At 42.4% G+C, this 25924-nt stretch overlaps 2 protein-coding genes across 2 annotated transcripts; both read left to right on the top strand.

The window, feature by feature from the left end:
* The first annotated feature begins 3555 nt into the window (after positions 1-3555).
* On the top strand, positions 3556-17803 carry LOC310990295 (aconitate hydratase, mitochondrial-like). The gene is made up of 18 exons (XM_083977622.1): positions 3556-3609; positions 5535-5677; positions 6160-6418; positions 8231-8323; positions 8520-8678; positions 8851-9001; positions 9184-9288; positions 9384-9475; positions 10280-10385; positions 10784-10941; positions 11103-11176; positions 11853-11964; positions 12184-12366; positions 12474-12569; positions 13054-13245; positions 13401-13533; positions 14246-14367; positions 14504-17803. The coding sequence occupies exons 1-18, from the start codon at positions 3574-3576 to the stop codon at positions 14633-14635; spliced, it is 2346 nt and encodes a 781-aa protein (XP_083833748.1). The 5' UTR covers positions 3556-3573; the 3' UTR covers positions 14636-17803.
* Positions 17804-18275: 472 nt separating this feature from the next.
* On the top strand, positions 18276-24304 carry polr3h (polymerase (RNA) III (DNA directed) polypeptide H). Its single transcript, XM_083977646.1, has 6 exons — positions 18276-18640; positions 19657-19753; positions 20201-20287; positions 20436-20499; positions 21519-21756; positions 22944-24304. The coding sequence occupies exons 1-6, from the start codon at positions 18527-18529 to the stop codon at positions 22992-22994; spliced, it is 651 nt and encodes a 216-aa protein (XP_083833772.1). The 5' UTR covers positions 18276-18526; the 3' UTR covers positions 22995-24304.
* The last annotated feature ends 1620 nt before the right edge of the window (positions 24305-25924 follow it).

Here is a 25924-nt window from a genome sequence, read left to right on the forward strand (position 1 = left end):
CTGAAAAGAAAGATTACATACAAGAGGAGAGAAAAAAAACAACAAAAAAAAAACACCACAAGACTCCCTGAGGAAGAAGTATAAAATGGCAGGACAGTTAATCGACTCCACAGAACACCATGTCCCACCATGCAGTGCGTGCGAGCGATCACCCCCTCCCCCCCCACGCACACACACACAAACAATTCACTCACATTCCCTGCCAGATGGGGATTCGGCAGCTAAGATTAGAAAGACGCCTCCGATTAAAGACAATTCTAATGTTATTACAGATAAAGCTGCGACGGCTGGATGAGGGGCTGCGGGAGAGACGGTCCAAGATGAGATTTACATTTTCCTTTTGCATGAAAAAGGTGACATTGAAGGATAAGATGGGGGCTGGTTAGGATGGGCTATAAATAGGACCCCATTTTGCATCGTCTGTGGTGCAAATTCCTCTCTACCACCTGAGTCAAAAATGAGTTTAGGTGACTGTAGAAAAGGATCTGCGAGCATTGAAGAGAATCTGCTGGTCTATAAACTGCAACAGCCAGCATCACTAAAAACGCTGGGTGCACACACGCAGAGCTAAGCTATCTACAGCATCTACTGCATTTTGTTCCTCTCATAACAAAAAAGGCAACAGTAAGATACAGAAGCTCCAATGTCATCCAATGACAGAGGATAAATCAGTTCATATGTGCAGCTTTATTGCTCCTGGGGTGCAATAATTGATTAAACACATTAACATAGCCTGCAATTTCATTAAAATACATAAATCTTTCATGTTCAAACCACCTCGCCGTGGTCACATATATATTTGTGTCCCTCACCTGCAAATCTGTCACAGTTTGAGGGAGCTGGTTTTATTTTTAAAGGCCTGTTGTTGCGGATCCGTGCAACAGCAGGATCTCTAGTGCTATTTTTGTTTACATGGACTCATTATCAGCGCTGCAAATGTGTGTGCTGCAAAGCATCCACTACCAGTCAGGTTTTAACTGTTAAGCAGCAGAGACACAGTGATCTCACAATAAACACAGGCTACAATACAAATAGGACAACAAAAGCCCATTTTGAACTATGATAAGTGGAGGTCAGAACATACCACCACTGACAAAAATAAACATTTAGGGGTTTTGCCTTGCTGAAACCTACTTTGTTTTTTCAATAGAACTTAAAGCTGATTGTTATCTATAGATCTATTGAAATGGGAATGCATTGCACATCTACCTGCCAGATAATGGAGGGTTAATACAAAGAGAGGTTGGAAAAACACCAATCAGGTTTGCATGTGTGGTGAGAAGCCAGGATAATAAGGCAGCGGGGTCTACCTGGGGATTACTGCCATATGTCAGTCAAAAGGCACTGGAGCAGAAAGGACACTGGTTTAGCCGACATGCAGGTGGAGAATCCCTCCTTGCCAAAATGTCGTTTTAAATTTAATTATGTAGCTAATTAAGTGGCGAACAGCCTATCGACCGAGTATGTGCACTGAGCAATGAAGACGAGAGTCCCTCCTCAGCATAAACAAGACCATTAAACCTCGATTAAAAAGGGGAAAAACACATGACAGCTGAACAGACGTCCACAGGGTCACGTCGGCTGACATATAACGGCTCGAGACACAAACAAAAACCGTGTTTTTTTAATCATTGTTGCAGTTATTCATTATTGTCAGCGCATTTATGGTGGACAAAGCTTCTGAGGTGGAAAAAACACACCAACACACGACAACATGCAGTTGAGACTAGACGGGCCTGTGAGGACGGCAGAGTAAGGTTATCATGTTTATTGTGCCGTGCACCGGCTGACCGTTAATTGCTCACCTATGGTAACTGATGCCCCAGCTTGACTCGTACTCCTGCGTTTCTGTGTTAAATCCCGTGTGTTGTCAAGGCGAAGCTGTCGAGTCGTCGGGTCGGATGCTGACCGCCCGGGGGGTTTTCTTTCACCTTGGTATTGTTGTTTTGTTTTTAGTGACTGCTGCCCCAGTTCTCCGATGGTCGGATGGTTTTCCAGTTTGTCTCGAGCTGACAGTTTGCACCGAGGCTCCACAGAAACTTTCCTGTTTGACAACCCGGCGTATTTATACACTGTGACTCGCCCACACCCCCGTGACGGCAGGCACTACTTTCTTCACATTATAATGGACGCTGCTTTATTAATATCGTTATTATATTGTGCATAAAACGGTGTTTATCATGTGTGTTTTTCTCTCTCAGCAAACCGTTAATGTTTCAGTCATGGATTGTTGTTGTTTTTTCATACTGACCCCATCAATACAAACGAAGAAAAAGGAAAATAAACATGTCTTTCCTCATTTTTTAATTCATAGTCCTCCTCAAAAAGCAGTGACACCTTTGCTACGTGAAAATGGACGTTTTTTCCCTCGTGCAAAACCCAAGTTTACCAAGGAGGCTCTACTTACTTTGGCGGCGGGATATTTGTAGTTTCCTACGGTGCAGAACAATTTGCTAAAAATATAAGGAGTGATGGCAACAGAGTCTCTATTGGCTGAGATGGGGGAGGACCCACAGATTATAGGCCTGCAGCGTCTATTCAGCCAACCAAAGCAACCACACTTTAAGAGGGGCTTGTGGGAAATGATGTCCTGATCACTAAATGATATATGACCATAAAAGTATTCAATTAGCCTACTGTTTTGTTGACTGTGCAGCAGTACTGCGTGATGTGTTTCATGTGCAGATTGTTTACAAAATAAACAAATAGTAGATAAGACAAAGCTGATTATAAGAAAATTGCTTACATTTTGATATTTGTTCACTTCATGAATTTAATAGAGCTGGGGTTACTAAACAATTTAAAGTTTTTCAAGTGAATATATTATTTCATATCACTGAGAGCAAAAACGATTTATCTGCTTATATATGATTTTCTATCATGCATTATGTATAAAGCGTAGTTCCAGTGGATGAGAGCAGGCTAGTGAGAGAAGTAGCAATATTACACCACAAGAATACTCAATTAGTAAAGTAAAGTATTGCGCAGGAAAATATAGTGGAGGAAATATACTATTGGACGGTGTCTCTGCATAAGCCATATTTAATGTAGTAGTCGTAGTAGTAGTGTTGATGAAGCGTAGTAGCTGTCAAATAAATTAATTAGGGGAAAAGTACATTTTCCTCCAAAGGAAAGTGAAGTAGGAGCAGAAAAGCAGAAAGTAAACAGATAGGTGCATGCAAGCCAAACAGTTAAATTGTCATCAAGAAATCATTACTCATATTGCTTACTTAATGTAAGAAAATGTATGGCAAGTGATAAGCGTGTATAACAGTAATGCTGATAATAATAATAATAATAATAATAATAATAATAATAATAATAATAATAATAATAATAATAATAATAATAATAATAATAATAATAATAATGGTGATGATTGTGGTGGTGATAATGATATCGATAAAAGAAAGTCCTTTTAAAAATTGATAGTGTGAAATAACCATTATATTAGATCCATGGAAATAACCATGGATATGTCTCGTGGATGTATTATTATGTCTATGGAAATAACGGGCTGCTTAAGCCAGTGACGTCATACGAGGGCGACACTCATCTTTGTCAGTGAGCAAAATGGCGTCTTACTGTTTGACTGTCTCTAGGCTGCAGGTAAGAAAACGTTTTTTAAAAGTTTTACAGAACAGTTTACTGCCCTGCTATGGGGTATATGTGTGACAACATACATACCCCGTCGTGTGCGACAGCCGCCATCGCTTATTGTTGACCTGCGGCCGGTCAACGTAGATGAGAGTCCGCGCCGAGCCGCTACTTGACAGGTCACAGTGTCCCCGTTTGACTCCCGGGCTGCGACGCGTTGTATCGCTTATAAACCCCGTCCCACTTGTCGACAACCACATTAAGTGATATCAAACATGATACCAGTATTCAGTTTAGTCAACATCACTACTGAACAGTGGCCCTTAAAGCACCTAAGCGTCCTGATGTTTGCAAGGTGATCGCAAGGTTACGGAGTTGTCTTAGCGACAGGTCCGTGTTGTCCATGGATGATGTTTGTTTTGAAAAGCACCGTGCTCTCTAGGATCTGTTTACCCAAGCATGTACACGCCGTTTGGTTATTTCTGGATGTTTTACAAAGATTTCTGTGTTTAAAATATTTTTAAAGTTTTTTTTTAATTTTTTGAAAATTATATAAATCAATAAACAATATGCGTATGTACATCCATTACTCCTACACTCCTATACCTATAATGTGTCACATTAGTTTACATACTAATAGATATACAAAATAAAAAAGAATAAAAAGATAAATCTGAATGTAAAAATTACACAAAGTGATGACAAGACACTGAAAATGATCAGGTCAAGCCTTGACAATTATTATGTTTTAGTTGTCCGGAGAAAAGACACTTTCAGTTACAACATTTATCATCACACTTATTAAACATTATTTTAAAACTATATATTCTGACAAGTTCCACATTGACTGTTTGTTACTGTCAAAGCTGTAAACATTGAATCATCTGCTATTCCAGTTTTATTGTGTTTCTACCCTGGAGCTGTAAAATCTCTCCTTTTTAAAGACCTTTTTTGATTGTTTAAGCTTGTAACTGACTGAGTACAGTTTGTATGATTTGATGGAGATTCTCCTCATTTAGGCTGTACTAATGTTAAGGTTATAAAAACAATGGACAAACTGACCTGATCGTTTCCGCTATTGAAATTCACCCATTACATGTGATTTAAGGACAATTATTTACTCACAGAGGACTGTCCTTAACAGCACATCATAACATTTATGTACAAAGTGCATGCCATTACGTATATTTTTCAGGATATCTGAACACTATAGTGAATTTAGTTGAGGCTTTGTTGTGTTGAAATGGGTCCAATAGTAATTTTAGAGACAGTATTTGGGAACCTCTCGTGCTCTCATACATAGTTGACTGTGTAGGAGACAGTTGAATCCACTCAGAGTATTGGACTGTCAGTAATAGTCCAGTGGGTGAGGCTAACCTCTGAAATATGAACTGTATAAACTTTCACCTTTTCTTTGAGCACAGTGACTTTCCACTGAGTATCAACACTATTGTCAGTCTTGAATTATTGTTATAGCAGTTTTTTGGAAGTCTTACACCATTACCAGTGTTTCCCACACACATTCATTTATTCGTGGTGGGCCACCACAAAAGAATTACATCCGCTATGAATAAATCATATGCATATAACATATGCAGCGTTAGCAGTCACTGATTATTCAATATATGCTTTTTTTTAGTTTCCACTACTAGTCTTATAGATCCAACCAATCAACAAAGCCCATAGGAACCAAAATGGAGGATTCTTCTGTAGTCTTCCTGTTAGTGGCCCTTGCCCAGTGTTTAGTGCTTTATCTCAGCCCGCCAGTCCACTCACCCCCCCCCCCCAGTCATGTGTTCCTCTCTTTCATACTTAAATTACCTCTTGTTCTGCTCCATAGTTATTATGTAACTCTGCCGAGTTGTCCCTGAACTCTACAATAAAGCTTAATTTATGGCGTTGTTTCTCAGACTTGTATTCTTTTTCCTTTGGTCTAGCTGGCCCTCGGAACCGGGGCGAGGCGATTTCATGTCACCGCAGTCTTCAGCGCCAAAGCCAAGGTGGCCATGAGCCGCTTTGAGCCCGGCTCCAGCATTAACTATGAGAAAATACACGACTGCATCAACATTGTGCGCAGAAGGTCAGCAGCAGTTGCCCCTCTCAGAAGTAGCTGTTGATCACAGTTTGTCTCGTGAGGAATGGCTGGTGTTTATTACAACTACACAGTAAACCTTGTGACATTTACAGTGTTGACAGTGTCAGAGGCAGCAGGGCCTAGGAGCTAACTTTGGATGACCTCTTGCCCATTAGATCACATGCTGTAATCCAGGAACAGGAAAAGCCTTTTGTCTCGCTGACTATTAAAGGAACAGTCAGCCCTAAATATTTGCTGCCCTGATAAGCCATAGTTACGTGTAGTTCAAAGCTTTCTTTGCAACCAGCCCAACACAGCGTTTTCCACAAGTGCTGTTTACAAGACCTTATTGTTGTGTTTAAAAAGAAGAGAATAGTGAACTGGGCAAAACAATATCAAAGGGAAATATGATTTATCAGTTAGAAAACACTCAGTGTCCAACCCAACACAACATTTCCTGCATCTTTTCCACCAATCCTCCTCACCAGGCTCGGCAGACCTCTCACTCTGTCGGAGAAGATCGTGTACGGTCACCTGGATGATCCAGCTGGACAGGAGATCGACCGCGGCCGTACGTATCTGCGTCTGCGTCCGGATCGCGTGGCTATGCAAGATGCTACAGCTCAGATGGCAATGCTTCAGTTCATCAGCAGCGGTCTGCCCAAGGTGGCTGTTCCCTCCACCATCCACTGTGATCACCTGATCGAGGCCCAGATCGGAGGAGTTGAGGACCTGCAGAGGGCGAAGGTGAGTCTAGTTGTCATAGCCATCAGTTGCAAATTGACAGGAGAAAAAAAACCCATCTGTGTAACCATTTGTGGAGTAAAACTGTGGAACAGTCTGAGTACTGAAATTAAAAACATTTCGAGTGTAATTCTGTTTAAAAAGAGACATAAAGAAATGATTCTCCAGATGTACATTTATAAATATCTCCCACAAGGCGCTCGCTTGGTAATTGGATTAAAATGTTGCAGGAAAGGGTATATATTGTAAAGGAGGTATGTTGAATGTAAAAAAAAAACAGTTATTTAAAGGGGTAGGATATATATATATTTAACACATTGTTGATCGAAATAAAGATATCAATCAATAAATCAATTTTCATCTGAAGAAGGGGCGCCGTATAGCTCAGTGGGTGGAGCAGACACCCCATGTGCAGAGGCTACAGTCCTCTCTACAGCCGGCCCCAGTTCGAATCCCGAATCTGGTGGCCCTTTGCTGCATGTCATTCCCCCTCTCCCTGCTTTCCCATTTCCTGTCTCTCTCAACTATCCTAGCAACTAAAGAAAAGCAAAAAAGCCCAAAAATATAAAATATTTTAATCTGATGAGCTGCATGTTATTGGGCCACAGGCCCCTGTTTTGTAGTGTAATCAGATTGGATAAAACCTCAAGACTTATGTCACAGAGCTTTGGGCAATGGATCTGATCTTGCAAGCTTATTTCATCATACTGGTCCTGGTCGTCTGGCTTTAGAGTGACAGATTTAAAGCTGATTTAAGGTGGTGCAGGTATCTAGAGCTTGTTCGTGTTTTACTGACACATATTTGATACCCACAACCACAGATAAAAACACTAAGCCTATGTGCTTGAAAGGTGTGCGTCTGATACCAACCAGGGTTATTATAGTTAACTAAAACTACCAGTGAAATAATAATTTAGTAAACTGAAACAAAAATAAAAATGACATTTTTTCCAAAAACGAGAACTAAATAAAAACTATAATGAACAATGCAAAACTAACTAAAACTAAACTGAATTGCAGACAACATCAGCTTGGTTTTTAGTTTTCTTAGAAATGGCTAAAGTTGGAAGAAAACGCCACAGCTCAATATGGGAAGACTTCGAGTACAAATGTAACGTGATGAGGACTGATGGGAACATTAATGGGATGCAACTAAAAGAGAAAAATACCACAAATTTGGAAGTTCATCTTCAGAGGTCTCACAGAGGCTTTCTCCTAGTACCTGAAAGACTAAGACTAAATAAAAACTAATCAATTCCTCAAAAATAAAAACTAAACTAAAATTGCTGAACTGAAATAAAAAAGAAACTGAAAAACTAAATAAAAATAAAAACTAATGAAAATTTTAACACTATAGTAACCTTGATATCAACTTCATAATGTCCCATTAATGTGTTGGCAAGATGCAGTTATAGAGACTCTCCAGCTTTATAAGATTCGCCTCTGGCTTTTGGCTCAGTTTATTATGAGGTTTTGTCAGTTCACACAAGTCAAACAAGAGCCAATTTCTATTACGAATGGAGTTTATACAGAGCAGTTGCAGTATGCGTATTTAGTTGCATATTGTTTTTTCATTTACATTTTTTGTCAATGGCAGGGTAAATTGATTACAGCACAGTTTATCGAGCTTTTCAACATAGAAGTAGGCTGCATTTTATTCTCATTCAGATTCATGTTTCAGAGCCAGCAGAACAGTTTTCTGTGGGCACGGTAGATATCATGGTTTGGTTTAATCAAATAGCCTGGTTGAATTCCTCATCAGGTCAGTTAACCTCAACAGAAACCCTAACTCCTCCCAAAATACTCTTCACACAGGAGATGAACGAGGAGGTGTACAACTTCCTTGCAACAGCTGCAGCCAAATATGGAGTTGGCTTCTGGAAACCAGGCTCAGGGATCATCCATCAGGTAAAGTTCATTGATTTATAAAGACGGCTTCTCTGACCTCAGTACAGCTCACAGCGTGGCGAGAGCAATTTCACAAACATTCCATAATAACCGTACACCGTCAGTCACTGTCAGTGGTGAAGTAGCACCTATTGGTATCTGTGCCAAAACACTTATTATCTGTCTAACATAGTGCTGTCAAAATGTCCCTTTCCAGATCATCCTGGAGAACTATGCCTATCCTGGAGTGATGCTGATTGGTACAGACTCCCACACTCCCAATGGTGGTGGCCTGGGATCCATCTGCATCGGAGTGGGCGGAGCTGATGCTGTGGACGTCATGGCTGGGATCCCATGGGAGCTCAAGTGCCCCAAAGTGAGTTCTTAGCATCATCTAATATCTTTTTTAAATTGCTTTGAATGTAATTAACTTCACAGTGTACAACCCCCCCGCTCCCCATTGTTTTCAATCACTACAGGTCTCCACAAATGCCTCTTATGTGTTTGTTTTTTCGATTTGTTGAAACCTGTGTGTTTTCTTTCTTCAGGTGATTGGAGTGAGGCTGACCGGCAGCCTCTCTGGCTGGACCTCTCCCAAGGACGTCATCCTGAAGGTGGCTGGCATCCTGACTGTGAAGGGCGGCACCGGAGCCATCGTGGAGTATCATGGACCTGGAGTCGACTCCATCTCATGCACTGGTAAAGATTAGACTCATCACAAGACTTGAGCTGTTGGTGAAAATTTGGTTGCGATGACACTCATAGACGGCACAGTTGTGAGTCTTGCAACTACCAAGCCTTGCTGGTGTATATAATGTATTTATGTGACTTTTAGAGCAGTAATAATTTACTCTACAGTGAAAATGACACTTTGATTTCAGGAATGGCCACTATCTGTAACATGGGTGCTGAGATTGGAGCCACAACATCCGTTTTCCCCTACAACCACCGCATGAAGACGTACCTAGAGAAAACCGGCCGTGGAGGTAAAGTCACTCGCTGTTTGTCTGGGTATGTTCCCTCTTTATTTAATGTTTCTCACTCTACCTCCAACTTTGTCTCTACTCGTATTCCCTCTCAGAGATCTCTGCTGTGGCCGATCAGTTCAAAGACGACTTGGTCCCAGATAAGGACTGTGAATACGATCAGGATATTGAGATTAACCTGAGTGAGGTGAGTGTTGTTTGGCTGTTAGGATTCAAAATAATCAACTTTTTTTTGTACTAGAAGGAAGTTATACAATATGTGGTGATGGTCCAGCAGTAACTTTACAAAGTCAAAACCAACTTCCCAAAGAGAGGCCAAAAAAAGGAGCTATTTCTCCAGCTGTTGTTTATGTTTTCCAGCTGTGTGTGCTTTGCATTGTGGGAGACTAGCATACATCAACAGCATGGTGCTGTTTGGTTTGACTATACGTTCATTTGTTACTTCATTTGTAACACACAACATACATTGGATAAGGAGGATGTAGCACTATACTGTAGTATATAAAATATAAAACTATTATTATTTTGTCGATGTGACATCACTCAGTAAGTGATGAAACAAGAGGATTGAATTGATTTTGGGAGCACCTTGCTGTGACATTATGTTTGTTTAGTTAACAACAAACAACAGTCTGCTTCTCTGTTACCTAGCTGTTGTTTATTAATGAATGTACAAGGTCATGACACCGGGAAAGCCAAAAATGTACAGATATCATGAAGAATCACCGACCTGTGGAGTAAAAGCTGAATTTTAGTGCTGTTTTCTAAAAACCTGAACCACCCTCTTCTCATTTAGTCACAGACTTTTGCTTTGTTTTGTTCTTTGTCATGTGGCTGTGTTGGTGCACGAGGCGGCGTCGGTGCTTATTAGTGCTCCTCTTTTTTAAAGTCTCCAAATTTAGAAAACAATATTTATAGCGTAGGCAAACATGTCCCACATTACCCAAATTATGACCGTCTTTTATTCTGCCTGGATTCCCTCCTCTAACAGCTGAAGCCCCACATCAACGGACCGTTCACCCCCGACCTCGCCCACCCTGTGTCTGAGATCGGGGCCATAGCTCAGAAGAGCGGCTGGCCACTGGAGGTTAAAGTCGGTCAGTATTTTTAATATTCTTAATGCTTCGTCTAGTGAAATGTGATATTTTTGTCTTCGTTGAGGCAGTAGCTGTGCTATTGAGCAGATATGGTCAGGTCACGTTACACCTCTCTCTCTCATGTGGCTGATGGTCCTCCAGAGTTCCTGACTTCACACTGAGTGATAAACACAGTCACTGACAGAACCGACACAATATAATTATGATGCTGAAGATGTATAACCACAAACCTACTTGTCTTTTCACTTTCCTACTCCTCAGTAATTTCCATCACATTTCATATGTAAGATGTACAATTAAAAATACATGAGTACTTCCACTTGACCACTGTAACTGTATACTCCCTCCTATTAGTCTTCTCTTTCTCCTCTTACAAACAATGAACTTGTCTCCTGCAGGTCTGATCGGAAGCTGCACCAACTCCAGCTACGAGGACATGGGCCGAGCAGCTTCTCTGGCCAAACAGGCTCTGGATAAAGGTCTGAAGTGCAAGGCCCAGTTCACCGTCACCCCCGGTTCTGAGCAGATTCGCGCCACGATTGAGAGGGACGGATATGTGAGTTAGAATTTCATCAATATGAACTCATAGTTTAATTTAGCAAATGACCTATATAACATTTAAACTGTTCTTTTTTTCATGGAAGGTTCTTATGCAGTTCTGTGTCTGAAATATACAGAAAATGATTTCTTTAAAATCCTTCTCTGTCCCTCTTCCAGACCAAGATCCTGAGTGATGTTGGTGGAGTTGTACTTGCCAATGCTTGTGGACCCTGCATCGGACAGTGGGACAGGTATATACCTCATCTGTTATGGCTAATTTTGCCTCACTAGCAGCAAGTTGTGACAGTTGCTTAATCTGTTCGGCCAACACGTGAGCACAGAGCAAATTGTTTAGACAATTTCTGTCCAGAGAATATCCATGAAAGTTTGTTTTATATTCCCCCAGATGATGATTTCCCACAACTTAAAGGACATTTGTCAACACTTATCAACAGATCAATATCCCCCTCTCTAGTCAATAAGAAATAAGAGCCTGGACTTTCAGTGATTATACTGAGAGTATCATGATCCCCAGGGGATGAACACAATAGTTTTTAGTCTGGTGACCTCTTTCCTGAACCAAGGAATTTCAATGGAAAGAGACTGATCAGTCATGGAAACTCATTAAAGCTCATTTAAACTATTATGGACACACAATAAACATTCCCCTTTCATCAATCAGACACTGAAATGTCAATTTTATATAAGAATATCTGATACTCTGTTGGGCACATTTAGGTAATAAGACAACGCTTACCAATATTACAGTCACTGTGGATTTCTAACGTGGCTTCAGAACCGAATTCACCTAAAATACAAATGTATGAGAATAAAAAAAAATTTCACAAAATACTGTATATTCATCATTTGAACAACATGTGAGTAGCACCAGACTAACATGCTCCATGTTTCTTTTTTCCTACTCAGGAAGGACGTGAAGAAAGGAGAGAAGAATACTATCGTCACATCCTACAACAGGAACTTCACTGCCAGGAATGATGCAAACCCAGCGACCCACGCTTTTGTCACCTCTCCTGAGGTAAGAAGATGGTAAAAGACAAGTCCAGCTACTCATAATTACATGGGAATCAAGTCATAGGAGCTCGTATACACAGCACAGTGGGTTTGTGTCAGCACTTAACAAAAGAAACAAAAGCTGTGACATTTGGACGTCCCGATGTGCATCATGTACCAATTTAAACATCTGATGATGAACAATCTCACATCAATTACTGTTTTGCTCTGTAATTCCATGTAGATTGTCACTGCTATGGCCATCGCCGGGACACTCAACTTCAACCCTGAGACCGACTTCCTAACTGCTCCTAATGGAGACAAGTTCAAGCTGGAACCCCCCACCGGTGACGAGCTCCCGTCCAGAGACTTCGACCCCGGCCAGGACACCTACCAGCACCCGCCCACCGAGGGTGGCTCAGTCCAGGTGATTGTATTCAAAGCTACAGTATCAACACTGTTCACAGCCTCACTGCCCCCTGCAGATAAACCTCGGAGAAGCTTTATGTCTCACCCTGGTTTGATGTTTGTCAGGTGGACGTGAGCCCCTCCAGCAACCGTCTGCAGCTGCTGGAGCCCTTTGACAAGTGGAACGGAAAAGACCTGGAAAACATGAGGGTCCTCATCAAGGTGAGCAGGAAATGGAAGGAAAGTTGTGCGACTGAAGCAAAAGAGAGCAATCGGTCAAGTGGATGTATAAAAAGAAGGAAACCGGCACCAGTCACAATCTAAATAGAGTTATTGTCAACAGATCGAAAACAAGTAACTCTGAAATATGTCATCCCATAAGCTCCATCACTGTCCAAAAACACATCGCTGAGCTGCACTGTGGCTCTGGTTTACATGTTCTTTTATTGTGATGAACATGGAAAATGAAGTTAATTTTGAGCCAGTCCCACGCTAAGAAATGAAGTTTTCAACTGTTGTGATAAATTATTCAACTTTTGTTTTCATGAAGCTATGTACTTATGTCCATTTAAATAAAATATTCATATCGTCAGGACTGAAGATTACACTTGAGGCTGAGGGACAGTGTAGAGAAATAGAAACTGAATTCCTTCTTCTGCATCCTCCGCTGCTCGTCCTCTTCCTCTCGCTGCCTGTGCTGCTGCAGGTGAAGGGAAAGTGCACCACTGACCACATCAGTGCCGCCGGCCCCTGGCTCAAATTCCGCGGCCATCTGGACAACATCTCTAACAACATGCTGATCGGCGCCGTCAACATCGAGAACGACGCCGTCAACAAGGTTAAGAACCAGGAGACCGGAGAGTACGGAGGCGTGCCAGATGTGGCCCGCGACTACAAGGTGAGTTTGAACAGAGCCCCTGTTTAGCACTCTGTCTCAGTGCTTTGAATTTCCATGATGTTCATAAACATTTCTCTCCTTTATTTTTTTACTCTGTTCCTCTCCTCACAGCAGTTTACATTTTTTCCTTGATCTTTGTTATCTGTGTAATCCAGGCCAAAGGCGTGAACTGGGTGGTGGTCGGCGATGAGAACTATGGAGAGGGGTCCAGCAGAGAACACGCCGCCCTGGAGCCACGTCACCTGGGCGGACGCGCCATCATCGTGAAGAGCTTCGCCAGAATCCACGGTAAGTTTCGGAAAAACACAGGCAAAACATCAGTGGGAGCTATTCCAACATCACTGTAGTCATGTGCACTTTTATTGTGCTCATACTCAAATTGTTCATTTTCTTTATGAGAGGCAGAGTCGACAGGGAAACTGAATCTTAATATTTGTAACTGGCTTCCAGGGAAAACTGATAATAATTGAACCTGGCATGTTTACAGTCTGCCAGACTAATGATGTCTCCAGAAGTGTCTAGGTGAGTCTCAGAGTTATTATTACAGTCCATTAGTGCCAGTTCCAGTGCATATGGCAGGCTGGATGCAGGTAAATGAGTAGGTGAAGTCTTTCTGTTCAGAAGAACGTCTCTCTCATTTGACTTGAGTGAGAAAGTTTCCTCAGATAAAACAATATAGATGTCTACATCAGTTGGTTTATGGGGGTGGGACGGGGGCGGGAAATCCAACAACTGGAGCAACCAAGCTGCTAATCAGTAAGATTGAGACACACACACACACACACACACACACACACACACACACACACACACACACACACACACACACACACACACACACACACACACACACACACACACACACACACACACTTGCCTTATTCTGTATGATCTTGTGTTTTTGTGAAGCAGATATTCTCCTGTCACACAGAGAAATATTTACCTGATGGAAGTACAGCATGAGTCTTGGTGTTATTTTTGCGTCCTGTCTTCCACACAGAGACAAACCTGAAGAAGCAGGGCCTGCTGCCTCTGACTTTCGCCGACCCCGCGGACTACGACAAAATTCGCCCAGACGACAAGATTTCAATCACCGGCCTGAATTCCTTGGGTCCCGGCAAGGTGAGCAGCGTCGGCACTAATGACACATCGATCCAAAGAGACAGTCCAGCCTCTCATAATATCATGTCAAAAAAAAAAACTTGACAAATGATTGACACATGACCCGCGTTTGCCTCCTGTGTCCCGCCCCCCCCAGCCGCTGACGGCAGTGATCCAGCACAGCGACGGCAGCCAGCAGTCCATCTCTCTGAACCACACCTTCAATGAGACGCAGATTGAGTGGTTCCAGGCCGGCTCCGCCCTCAACAGGATGAAGGAGCTCCAGTAGATGGCGGCGAGGAGGGAGGCGGGGCCTGTTAGGGTGAAGAACGGGAGACACATGGGCCTCATGGGAGAGGGGCTTCGCAAAGAGGGAGAGACCAATAGAAAGGGAGATGGTAACCAGACTCGGGGAGAGAGCTGCAGTCATGCTTAGTTAAAGAAAGAATGCAAACGCACAAGCTCATGCACACACATGCACACACACAAGGTCGCTGTACAGATAAAAAGCGCACACACACGTACACATACACAAACACACACTCACACGAGCATGTACAAAGTCAGACAGGATTACTGTGACAGCACGACCACTGGACAGGCAGACTTGCACAAATGCACTCAAACAAGCGCACACAGCCGCAGCTCAGCAGCGTGTGTCTGTTTCACTGTATGGTTCCTACTAGCAGCTTATTTGTTCACGTAGCACTCCGCTGACCGTCCCGTCTTTTTTCCCATCTCTGTGACACACTGGTATCACTGCTGTATTTCTCTAAAGCAAGGGTCGTTACGCCGATCCAGGTTCGCCTCTGCAGAGCATATAAAGCATTATACACAATCAGCTACAATACACTGTAGTCATCTTTGATGGCTGTGGATGATCCAGCAGTTCGCAAACCTGACTCATACAGAACATTATTAAAAAAGTTGGTGAAACTGTAATGAGTTACTTTAATGTCTGAAACTGCAAACTCCTCCCAGGAGCAGACAATTCTCCATTATACCTCCGCTCTAACGTTGTTCCATCCACACAGCTCAATAAGCTGCCCGAGTTGTTTAGCTCACATGAATGTATGAATTCTTCCCTTATTCTCTCCAGATGTGTCACCTGAAGTTCATCTTGCGCTCCAAATGGGGATGAACGTCAGGGCTTTATGTTTTTATGATACAATTATCGACTCGAACAAGCGTTTCTCCGTCATTGTTGATAAGAGCCTCACTGTAAACAAGCCTCCAGGCTCATTCATTTACTGTAAGCAACAGCGGTGAAATCCCATCATCCCATTTAACTGCAGCCACCCTGAGACATTGAGTATTCATGCTGCTGTTATTGCACTTTTCATTTTCATCAGCCGACATGTGAATCTGTGGAGCACTCCCCGCCGTTTGCTTGTTCTGTCATTTTGCATCATGTAACACCCCGCTGTGTGAAAAGCTTTCTGTGGGGTTGTCTCTCTCTGACTGGGACAGCGAACCAGAACACATAGTGCTGTTGTATTTGCACTAGCCGCGCCATTTTTTTTTCTTTCCACTTGTGCTTTGTCGTGCATGCGTTGGTGTGTGTGTGTGTGTGTGTGAGTGAAAGATGCATGACTGTTCATCAGGTTAAAATCGGTCTGTGTTTGCATTTGTCTGTCCCTCTTTGCTCCTGCTGCCTCTCTGTATTCCAGGCCCATGCAGGCCAAACCAAAAACCTGATGTTTGGTTGTACAGGCTGTAACTGGGTTTGTGTTGAACAGACAGTGAAGCTGCACCAGGCAAGATTTTAATGTTAATCCTAGTGTAGAGTTGAGACACAAAAAAACAGCAGTGTAATAAACACTCTGCAGTGATACTGTGTCCAGAGAAACCTCTACACTTTGTAGTAAATCTACATCCCAATTAAATTAACTTCACAGACCAGTTGCTCCTCCAGCTCATTATGTTGTTGTGGTTAAACTCCCAGTTTTTCAGTGAGTCCTCATCATCATGTGGAGCTGCCAGTGTGTGAAATTGCCTCGTGCAGCTGTAATGGGAGATGACAGGCTGTGTTTGTCTTTGAACTGAATGTTTTTGTTTTTTAATCAGGTTGAGGTTTGGTCCTCCACAGTATGGGAAGGCCTTCGGTCTTCTTACATAAATTAACGCACAATCTAGTGTCCAGATGCCTGTACACTAGCACTTTGTAGAGTTAGAGAAGTAGCTTTTAGATGTGCTTTGCTATGCGTCGAACATTTTCCTCTTCAGCGTACATCTCTGTGGTGTGTGACTATAGGACTGACAGACAATATTCAATACTGAGACAAAGATTTTCAGACAGTAGGGAGAGATCATTCTTTAAACCAGAGTCTCGCCATGATGTAGTGAGCACCACTGAAACATGGTGTTTGCTGCTACGTTTTATGTGTGAGGTGTTCAGTTCTTCCCATTATGAGTCTAAATCCGTCTCTTCTTCAGTCTGCTGTCGTAAAAGCATTTATTAATACAGTTCCAGAGGTAAAATCTCCTGTACTAAAAAAGTCACTAGGTTTGGATCTGTGTGTAAATGATGTGCTGTATAGCTGCACTTTGTATAGGGATGTGAATATAAATAATAAATCATTCTATAGAAATATATATATATATATATGTGAAGAAACAGAGAGCTGTATGCTGCCTGTCTAAATGAGAGCCGTTAACTCCATTTGTGACCTAGCACAATGTGATGATAGAGAGTCCCCTCTGCAGTCTTTATTAAACTGAATCTCCATTAATGGGTTCACAGACCAGTTGATATGTGGATTGTGGGTTAAATGAAAGCGCAGGTACTGGATTGTAGCTGGATTGTAGTCGGTTGCTGGTGGGATTTGTTAGTGAAAAGGGACTTGTTATTTGTAGGAAGGTGAATAAGCAGCAGCCCAACTTAAACGACTTTTTGCACATTAATGACTCTTTATACGGTTAGCTGTTGATAAACTCAACTGCTCAACACTTTAAGATTCATCACAATCACAGCACTCCTGATCAGTGTATCAGATTTACTGCCAAAGATGCCTAATGAAAAAAAATAGCTACTAAGTTGTGCTTGAATCGATCATCCATTTATTTCATTTCACATTTCAAAGATACCACCATGTCCATGATTACTTGATTACATACAGGGTTTTGTTTCTGGATCTTCAGAAATGCTCAATAATGTGATATTCATCTTTATTCTGTCACCACATTAAACAGCTGCTTATGTTGTGATGTAAGATGCTACTTTGATGTTCAGTGGTTCAGTTTTTGACGGTGCCACTGCAAACCGACAAATGATATTGTTCATGAAGGTATTGTATTGTGTACATAAAAATGGTATATGATGAGATGTTATTTCAGTGATGGTTCCTCCCACACTCCTGTTTCAGCATTAAGCATTATTGATTTTTTTTTGTAAACATAAATGATTCAAAATGCCTGCAGTTTTGTAGCTTGCGAGATCTTGACATTTACAATATAAATGGTATATTAATAAAGATAAAATTCTGAAGTGAATGTATTTGTGGTTTTCTTTCAACATAAGTTTTACTTTTAGGATGTATGTATGTGCACAATGGCCCCCATCACTGTATATATTTCATTATGGCCATATTGAAACTCTATTTTTTATTCATCTCTTGGTTTTGGGATGGATCAATAACCAGTTGTGATTCATATAAAAACTATAAACAACTCAGGAGTTGGTAGTATTATAGATACACTTTTTTTTTTGATCATGGAGCGCACAAGGTAAAGCTCTTGTATAGTATAATATAATATATAATTTATATTATATTATGGCCATATTGTACACTAGCACTTTGTAGAGTTAGAGAAGTAGCTTTATAATTTATATTATTATATACTATAACAAGTGGGTTAACATGAAATGTGTGTACTGTACCTTTAAGGTTTGCGACGTGTCGTAAAAAGGCACTGTCGTAAATATTCACATGGCGACAACATGGATGTACTAGACTTCGCTGCAGATGAATCTAGTTTTCTTGGCGTCGTTGGCTTCGTCGTGAGCTGCTTTTGATGTTTCTCTTTCCCCGTCGGGTTGTTCGCTGAGAAGACAAACAACGTAAATGCTCCAGAAGAGTCAGCGGCTCGTCTTGTTGTCGTACTAACAGCTGGTTGTTGGACCACAGGTGGTGTGTGTTCATATGTCTGTGTGTGTGTGAGGGAGTGAGTTACCTGCTGCATGATGTTCGTGTTGGTGGAGATGGTCGACACTGTGAGGATTTGTCCGTGGGACTTCCACAGACAGCTGAACGATGCCATAGCCGAGGAGCTCAACAAGAAACTGGCCAACAAGGTGTGTTTCCACCTCACAGACCTGAGACAGACACACACACACAAACAAACAGCCATCACAGACTCCTGTAAAAAGATCCACAACTACATTTTTAGATTCACACAATAAGATGAGACGTCCAAGTCATTTCAAATTGATTATTTTTTTTATTTTTACCTAATGTAAAGTAGTGGAGAGCAGCTTCTTCCCAAGTTCAACCTTTATTTCTGAGATAACCAGCAGCAGGCTTGGTGCCATGAACATGAGAGGAGATATGATGAGGCAGCTTTTTGTAGTTTTATTTTTTTGTTACATTTGCTTAAAACGTACTTCTACCTGACTGGACTTTACAATCTGTGCAGCTTCTGATATCCTATATCATCAGAGCTGAATTGACTATAGATATATTAAAGACTGTATGCAGCTACAGGTGCCCTCCTCTCTACCACAAAAAACCCGAGAAGAAGACAGAATACACAAACAGATGTAAGGCACATGGGGCGGACAGTGGTGCTCCTGTTCAGAGGGAAACAACTAAATGATGCTGCCAAGCAATGAGGCCACTATACTAAGAGGGCTTTTTAATTACATACAATTCTAGAGATGAGGGTGTAATATCCTGTCATGTTTTGGTGATGAAAGATGTTCAGTTTAGAATAATGGGAAACACAAAAAACCAGCACATTTTCAGTTTTGAGAGACTGAAAACAGGGATTCTTTGGTTTGATAAGTGTCCAGTGTCGAAACAGGTGCTGACCTCCATCGATCAACTAATCAGTATGCAATCATTATATTGATTGTACTTCAAATTCAGGTCTACCAACATTTTTACGACAAAATGACATAAATGCATTGCAATGGAGTGATTAATGATAAGTCTTTGTATGTAAATTGTATGTAAGCACAGGATTTGGTGTTTCAACATGGGGCTCTGTCTGTCTATTATGAATTGTACCTTACTGAGGCTCTGTTGTGATAAATGAATGAAAACTCTTGTGGAGCTGTTGCTGAACTGCGCTCTGCTCTCGTCCCCTCAGGTGGTCTACAATGTCGGCCTCTGCATCTGCCTGTACGACATCACTAAACTGGAGGATTCTTACATATTCCCAGGGGACGGAGCCTCACACACCAAAGGTATGAGGATGATGGCGACAAAGCTGTGATCAGACCTGGAGTCAGCTTTGACCTCTTTGTTTTTTTCCCATTCTCGCTGAAGCACTGAAGGAAAAGAAGTTGTGTTTAGGACGTTACTAACAAGAGTCACCCCACAGCAGAGCACCTTTACCCTGACATCCTCACAGAAACACTGTTACAGATCACAGTGGCACAAGGGAAATGATTAACTCACCTCCTTTCATCATGATGGATGATTCTGGAGAAATTTGGTATCACCTGGTTTTTCTCAGGCTCGTCTGTTCCTGTTAAGAATAGATTCCTGAAGGACAGGATGATATAGACCCAGAAAATATTGCTGCTGTTTCCTTATCCAAAAATAAAACACACTTACAGGCCTGCAAAGTGACATTGCTTGTGCCTTCATCCACTTATTTGAACTGTGTCTTCCTTCCGTCTGTCTGCCAGTTCATTTCAGGTATGTCGTCTTTCACCCGTTCCTCGATGAGATCCTGGTCGGCAAGATCAAGTACTGCAGTCAGGAAGGAGTTCATGGTGAGCTGCGTCTCCACAAAAGTGTTTTCATAAGACAGATCTGCAGCCAGTGCTTATTCTCAGTGTTGTTTGCTCCTCCGACTGTTTTCTTTATTCATGCATGGTGATGTGGTAAACACTGACTGCACACTGTGCCTCTCTGTTTCAGTGACAATGGATTTCTTTGATGACATCCTCATCCCACCAGAGTCACTTCAACAGCCGGCAAAGTTGTATCCTGAACTTGAGTGTTGTGATTTCATCCTCAAAACATTTGTGCACTGCAAAGTTTATGTTTGTAACATTAACAGAACCCTTGTTGTTAATGACACTGGTCCACAAATATACAGTGTAACAGGTTGAAAGCAACAGATGCCTTGTTACAAATTACACAATTATTATAGTTTTATTTATTTTTCAAATTAGGGATATTCTTTATTATTTATATTATTTTAAGATATAGACTATATTTGACTGTCCAGTGCTAAGTGTGATATGTCTGGCTATGTGGTTGGCACTCAGCAAGACGTTTCTGGGTTCGACTCCAGGGCCTGGGGCGCTGCTTGTCTACTTTCACTGAAAAGCTCAGCAATGTCACCAAAGCTATATTTGCTGGATGAAGTTGGTGAACTAGACTGCATATTATAAATAAAACATGTTGGTACATGTCATTATTATTATCATTCTTGCAAAAGAGATCTTGGATCTCAATGGGACAAACCTGGTTAAATAAAGGTTATAATAATAATAATTAATAATATAATATATATATATATATAATTTTTCAGGCTTTTTATGCCTTTTATTTTGAAAGGACAGCTGGTGAGAGGTAGGAAATGGGTAGAGAGTGAGAGAGGGAATTACATGCAGCAAAGGGCCACCAGGTGGAATCAAACCTGGGGCTGCTGCAGCAAGGACTACGGCCTCTGTTTGTGGGACGCCTGTTCTATGTCCCTCATGTCATTATTAATATGACGGTTTCTATAACATATCTCACTTTGCCAAATTGCTGCGCTGATGTCACACTGTCCCGGTACAGAGAGGGTCCGGCTGGTTGGACACAATAACCCTAATGTGGGTTATACTGGTTAGACTGGAGAAAGGTAACGGGGAGAGAGGGGCTGTGACACATGCTGATGTGGAGCAGCAGAGAGGCATTATGTGAAGGCGTTCAAAAAAATACATGAATGTCACCAGCTGTGGATTAGCCTCGGCTCCTGGACTGTCCAGTCTTCCTTAGCTGCAGCCTCAGTGACGAAGCAGAGCAGGTTTGGCTTTGGGAGTACGAGACGGACGAGGGGGCCCATGACCTCTACATGGACCAAGGGGAGGAGATCCGTTTCCGGGTGACAGATGAAGTCTTTGTGGATACGTCGCCGACGGGCCCGGCCACCGCCATGCCAGAAACACCTGCTCCACCGGGACAGTCGACGGCGCCGCCGCCACCGGAGGCGACCGGAGAGAAGAAAGAGCCACCGTACACTCTGATTGTAAGAACACACCTGCTCACATTCACATCACCACATCTGCTTTGCTCAATCTGCAGATGTCTTATTGTTATTTCAGTTGACTCAGTGGAGTGGAGTAGTTACACATGTAGTCAGACTTTTCTCCCTAATATTCGTCAAACCAGTCCACATTTTTTAGACTTAATGCCTCACAGCAAACCTCCTGCAAATGTAGCAGAGAAATGCAGGTTTGTTTTGCCAGATGTTTTGCCAGCTGTTGTCTCACTAACGAGTGCACTGCCAGTTGTTGATAATGTTCTACAGAGTTTGCTCAGCTTTCACTGGAAATTAGGGCATCATAGAAATGGCTCTAGTTTACCAAAAGTGTTTCTGTCCGAAGCTTGGCTGGTCTGCTCTCATACCTGAGCTCAGTAGATTTGTGAAGGTAGAAATTGACCTGAATGGTCACCTCTATGTTCAGGTGTCAAGTTAACACAACAAAGACTCATTGCAGATGCATTTCAGATCGGATCATATTCCGAGGTTGTCTAGGCCAGTGTTTTCTGAACTTTTTTCCTAGCGACCCACTTTTTAGGACAACAACCCATCAGAGCCCAGTCCAGAAGAAGCCTCATCCATAAATCATGACAGGGGTTAATTGTGCATAAACCAGTGTTCTTGTCCAAGTCAGTGCTGTTTCTGTCTTACCTTTGTTTGACAAATGCATCAGAGCTTTGTTTTCTGTACATGTTATTGAAAACATATACACATATACATGCAGGTCCTCTGACTGAAATTGAGAAAATGTGTGGGCGACCCAAAAAATCTCCTGGCACACGCCCATGGATCATGACCACAGTCTTTGGGAATAAACAGTCATAGACCACATGTGGCCACATTCTTTTACGAGCGTGAATGAGTGTTGACAAGCTACTCAACTGATGTTCTCTGTCTTAATTTTTTCATTATGAACTGAAATATTTCACTTTTTCAAACGGATTAAACTGCCGTACCTTGTAATGGCTGTGCACAGCCACTCCTACTGTCTCTCCCTCCCTCTCAGTTGTGTACCAGTTGGGTAAAAACAACTCTTATCCTATTCGATCGCAAGCGGTCAATCAGAGAAGCATAAACCGGGCCTGTGAGATGCAACTTGTTTTTAATCTGTGGTCAAAATAAAGCAAAAGTAGCGTCACATCCAGCTGACCCCTGTTGTGCTGCTGTTTCAGGGGACCATCTGTGAGCCGGGGCTGGGGCTGCTGTCATGGTGGAACAGTTAGTGAAGCAGAGCAAGGAGGAGACGACTTACAGGTGTTGGAAACCAACGCACCGCCGTGACCGATCGGAGAGACGACTGACGGTCAGCTGGAGACACGGAGACCTGTTGTTTCAGCTCTGAAGTCAAGAGGCAAAGTGGAGCTTCTCTCCGAACCAAGATGCCATTGGTCTGGATGTGACTGAAACTACCAACCTCATGTTCACGTATAAAAGTGACCATATATTTAATAACAGAAAGGTCGATGAACTTCCACATTCAGACGATATATTTAACATGGCATTTTGACCATCGAATGAAAGGAAAAGAAGTAAGTTGTTGTTTATTTGAACCAGTTTTTCACAACAAGTGATGGACGAACACTGACACCTGACTTCAATGGCTCCAAGTATGTGCTGTTTATAACTGTACCGATGTGATGCCTACTGAGTTTGAAGGTGAGAGAAATACGGCTGTGACATGTGTGTTGATGTGAATTCACCCGCTGGTCAAACTTTTCCATTTATCAACCAGAATTACAACAACTTTTTTACTTTTTAAATCTTACATTTGCTGCAGATGTGCACACGTCTTCAGTTCAATCAAACAGTCTTGTGATATTTTCTGTTTCCTCCTGTCACACAGTAAAAGGACGTATCATCAGCGTGAGTGGATGTGATCTGAGAGTTTGTCATTTGCTTGATTATAGGAAGTATAAGGGATTAGCCTTTAAATCCTATAGTTTGAGGGGCAGTGAAGGGTGAGTCCCGCTCGCTGTTGGACTGCAAATCATACACACATAGAGTAACTGTGTGAGTCGTACAATCATAAAATATAGTGAGTTGTGGTTCATGTGACAACTGCATGGCCAGTTGGTATCTCAGTTGGCTATTGTGCAACTAGGTCAGACTATAGAGTTTTTCTATCAGCAAAAGTAGACGGGATGCATGTGACCCTCCCTGCAGAGACGCGGCCTACAGGAAACTGGGTCTAAGAACTGGATAAAATCATTTACTGTGGCTGCAGATGGAGAGGATCATCATCTGGTGATCTCACTGCATTGAAATAGTTCCCACTGATCTGTGGTGAAATGCAAAATCCATATCCGAAATCCTTAATAACAGCAGCTGCATTCAGAGAGGCCATCTGATAAACATCAGGACCACGGCAGACAAAGAGCACTGGACTACACTGAGCTCACTGTTCCCCCAACAGATCACACACATGACGAGGAATGAAGAGAGTCATCTCTATCTCTCTCTCTCCCTCTCTCTCCCTCTCTCTCCCTCTCTCTCTCTCTCACACACACACACACAGTCGCATCACGCCATCGGAATCTCCGCCAGCTGCGCAGGCTCGGCAGCTCCCCCCTCACACCGTCACATCAGGGTTTTCCGTCGGTCTGCGCGGATTTAGGCGACTTATTTATTTAATTACTCGTTATATAACACACACTGACTTTGAGCGCACACAGCGATCATCCGGCAGCAGCCAGCGCGCCCAATGCAGTAAGTAGCTTTTTTTGTATGTGTGTGTGTATGAATATATGTGCATGTTGTAGCGGAGGTGGAGGTGCAGGAGGGGGGAGTGGGTCAGTGTGGCTTTGTGTTTGGATCGGGACAATGTCTATTCTTTGCATTGTTGACAGAATAACCGCCGGATGAAAATGGGCAGGTTTGTGTTCTTCTCCTGTGGATGAATGGAGGACTGATGGCTCGTGTCCACCATGTGTGACCGCCAGCTGGTCCCGATCAGCTTTTGTCCAAGTTACATTGTCACAGCAGCAGCTGATGCTTTCACACTTTTCTGAGAAATGACACAATGTTGCTGGGGCTTGTCTCTTGTGTATTGATCATCTTTAAAAAAAAATGAGGAAAGCAGCGAGATTAATGTGTCTTTTGAGGAAAGTGAATTGAAGACACCAGAAACTCGTGGACACACTCGTGTTGTCTTTTCATAATCACGGAAAAGGGCAGAGATTTGTCCCTGACCCGGAACAGAGGAGTCACGACCCTCTTAGTTCATTTTTTGCACATCCAGATGTTCTCCTGTTGGAGCCTGTGCACACATGTGTAAACTGAGTCAATGTTTTGGTCCTCGCGCCGTGCAGCGGTTTCTCGTAGTGAACATCACAACACTGCCGAGCCGCCCCTCCGGAGGGGTTCACTGCACCAAACCCACAGATAACACTGTAGTATTGTTTATTTCCTGTAGGATAAAATGTGAAATCGGTCGTTTGGGGAACGGGGGAGTGACGTCAGGAACGCACCACTGGAGGCGGCGTTCTGCAGCTGTTCTGACGTCAGGCCGCGTGCGGAGCATCATCAGAGGCAGAGGAGAAGTGGGCGTAAAAAAATAAATAAAAACCTCACACGGCTCATATATAAGACATGGTAGCCTACTTGTTGTCATGACCGTTAATGGTCTCTCCGTGATGAAGTCACCCTTGACAACTGACAGGAGATCAGTCAGTCACCTCCTCATCTGGGAGCTAAGGGATTAGACTGGAGGGCAAGGTCTCCCGATTTAACAGGTCCATGTCAGAATGAGTGAAAAATGATAGAGGGATATAAATGGATAGATGAGTGGATGGCAGACGCATTGATTAACAGAAAGCCTGCACACAACAAGAAATGCATTATGGGCAGTGTTGGATCAAGTGTTTCTGGGATCATCAAACTGCAAGCAGTTGTAGCATTCATTTCTTTTTCTTTTACTTTCTTAAATCTTAAATTTCTTTAATTGTCGGTGCAAGCTATTTTTAGAACAGCGGAGCAGAGCCGCGAGCTGCTCGGAGGTTCATGGGATTTCTTGGTTTCCCTCATCAAACAAACTATTGAGAGATTTTTTTTTTTTTAATCTAATCACATCATTTTGTCAAACAAGTCCAATGACAGATAGTGGAATAGTTTTACGTAATAGGTCTGACTGGTTGGTAGTTTGTGACACGAGCAG

Source organism: Trachurus trachurus (genome assembly GCF_905171665.1).
Source record: "Trachurus trachurus genome assembly, chromosome: 8".
NCBI lineage: Eukaryota > Metazoa > Chordata > Actinopteri > Carangiformes > Carangidae > Trachurus > Trachurus trachurus.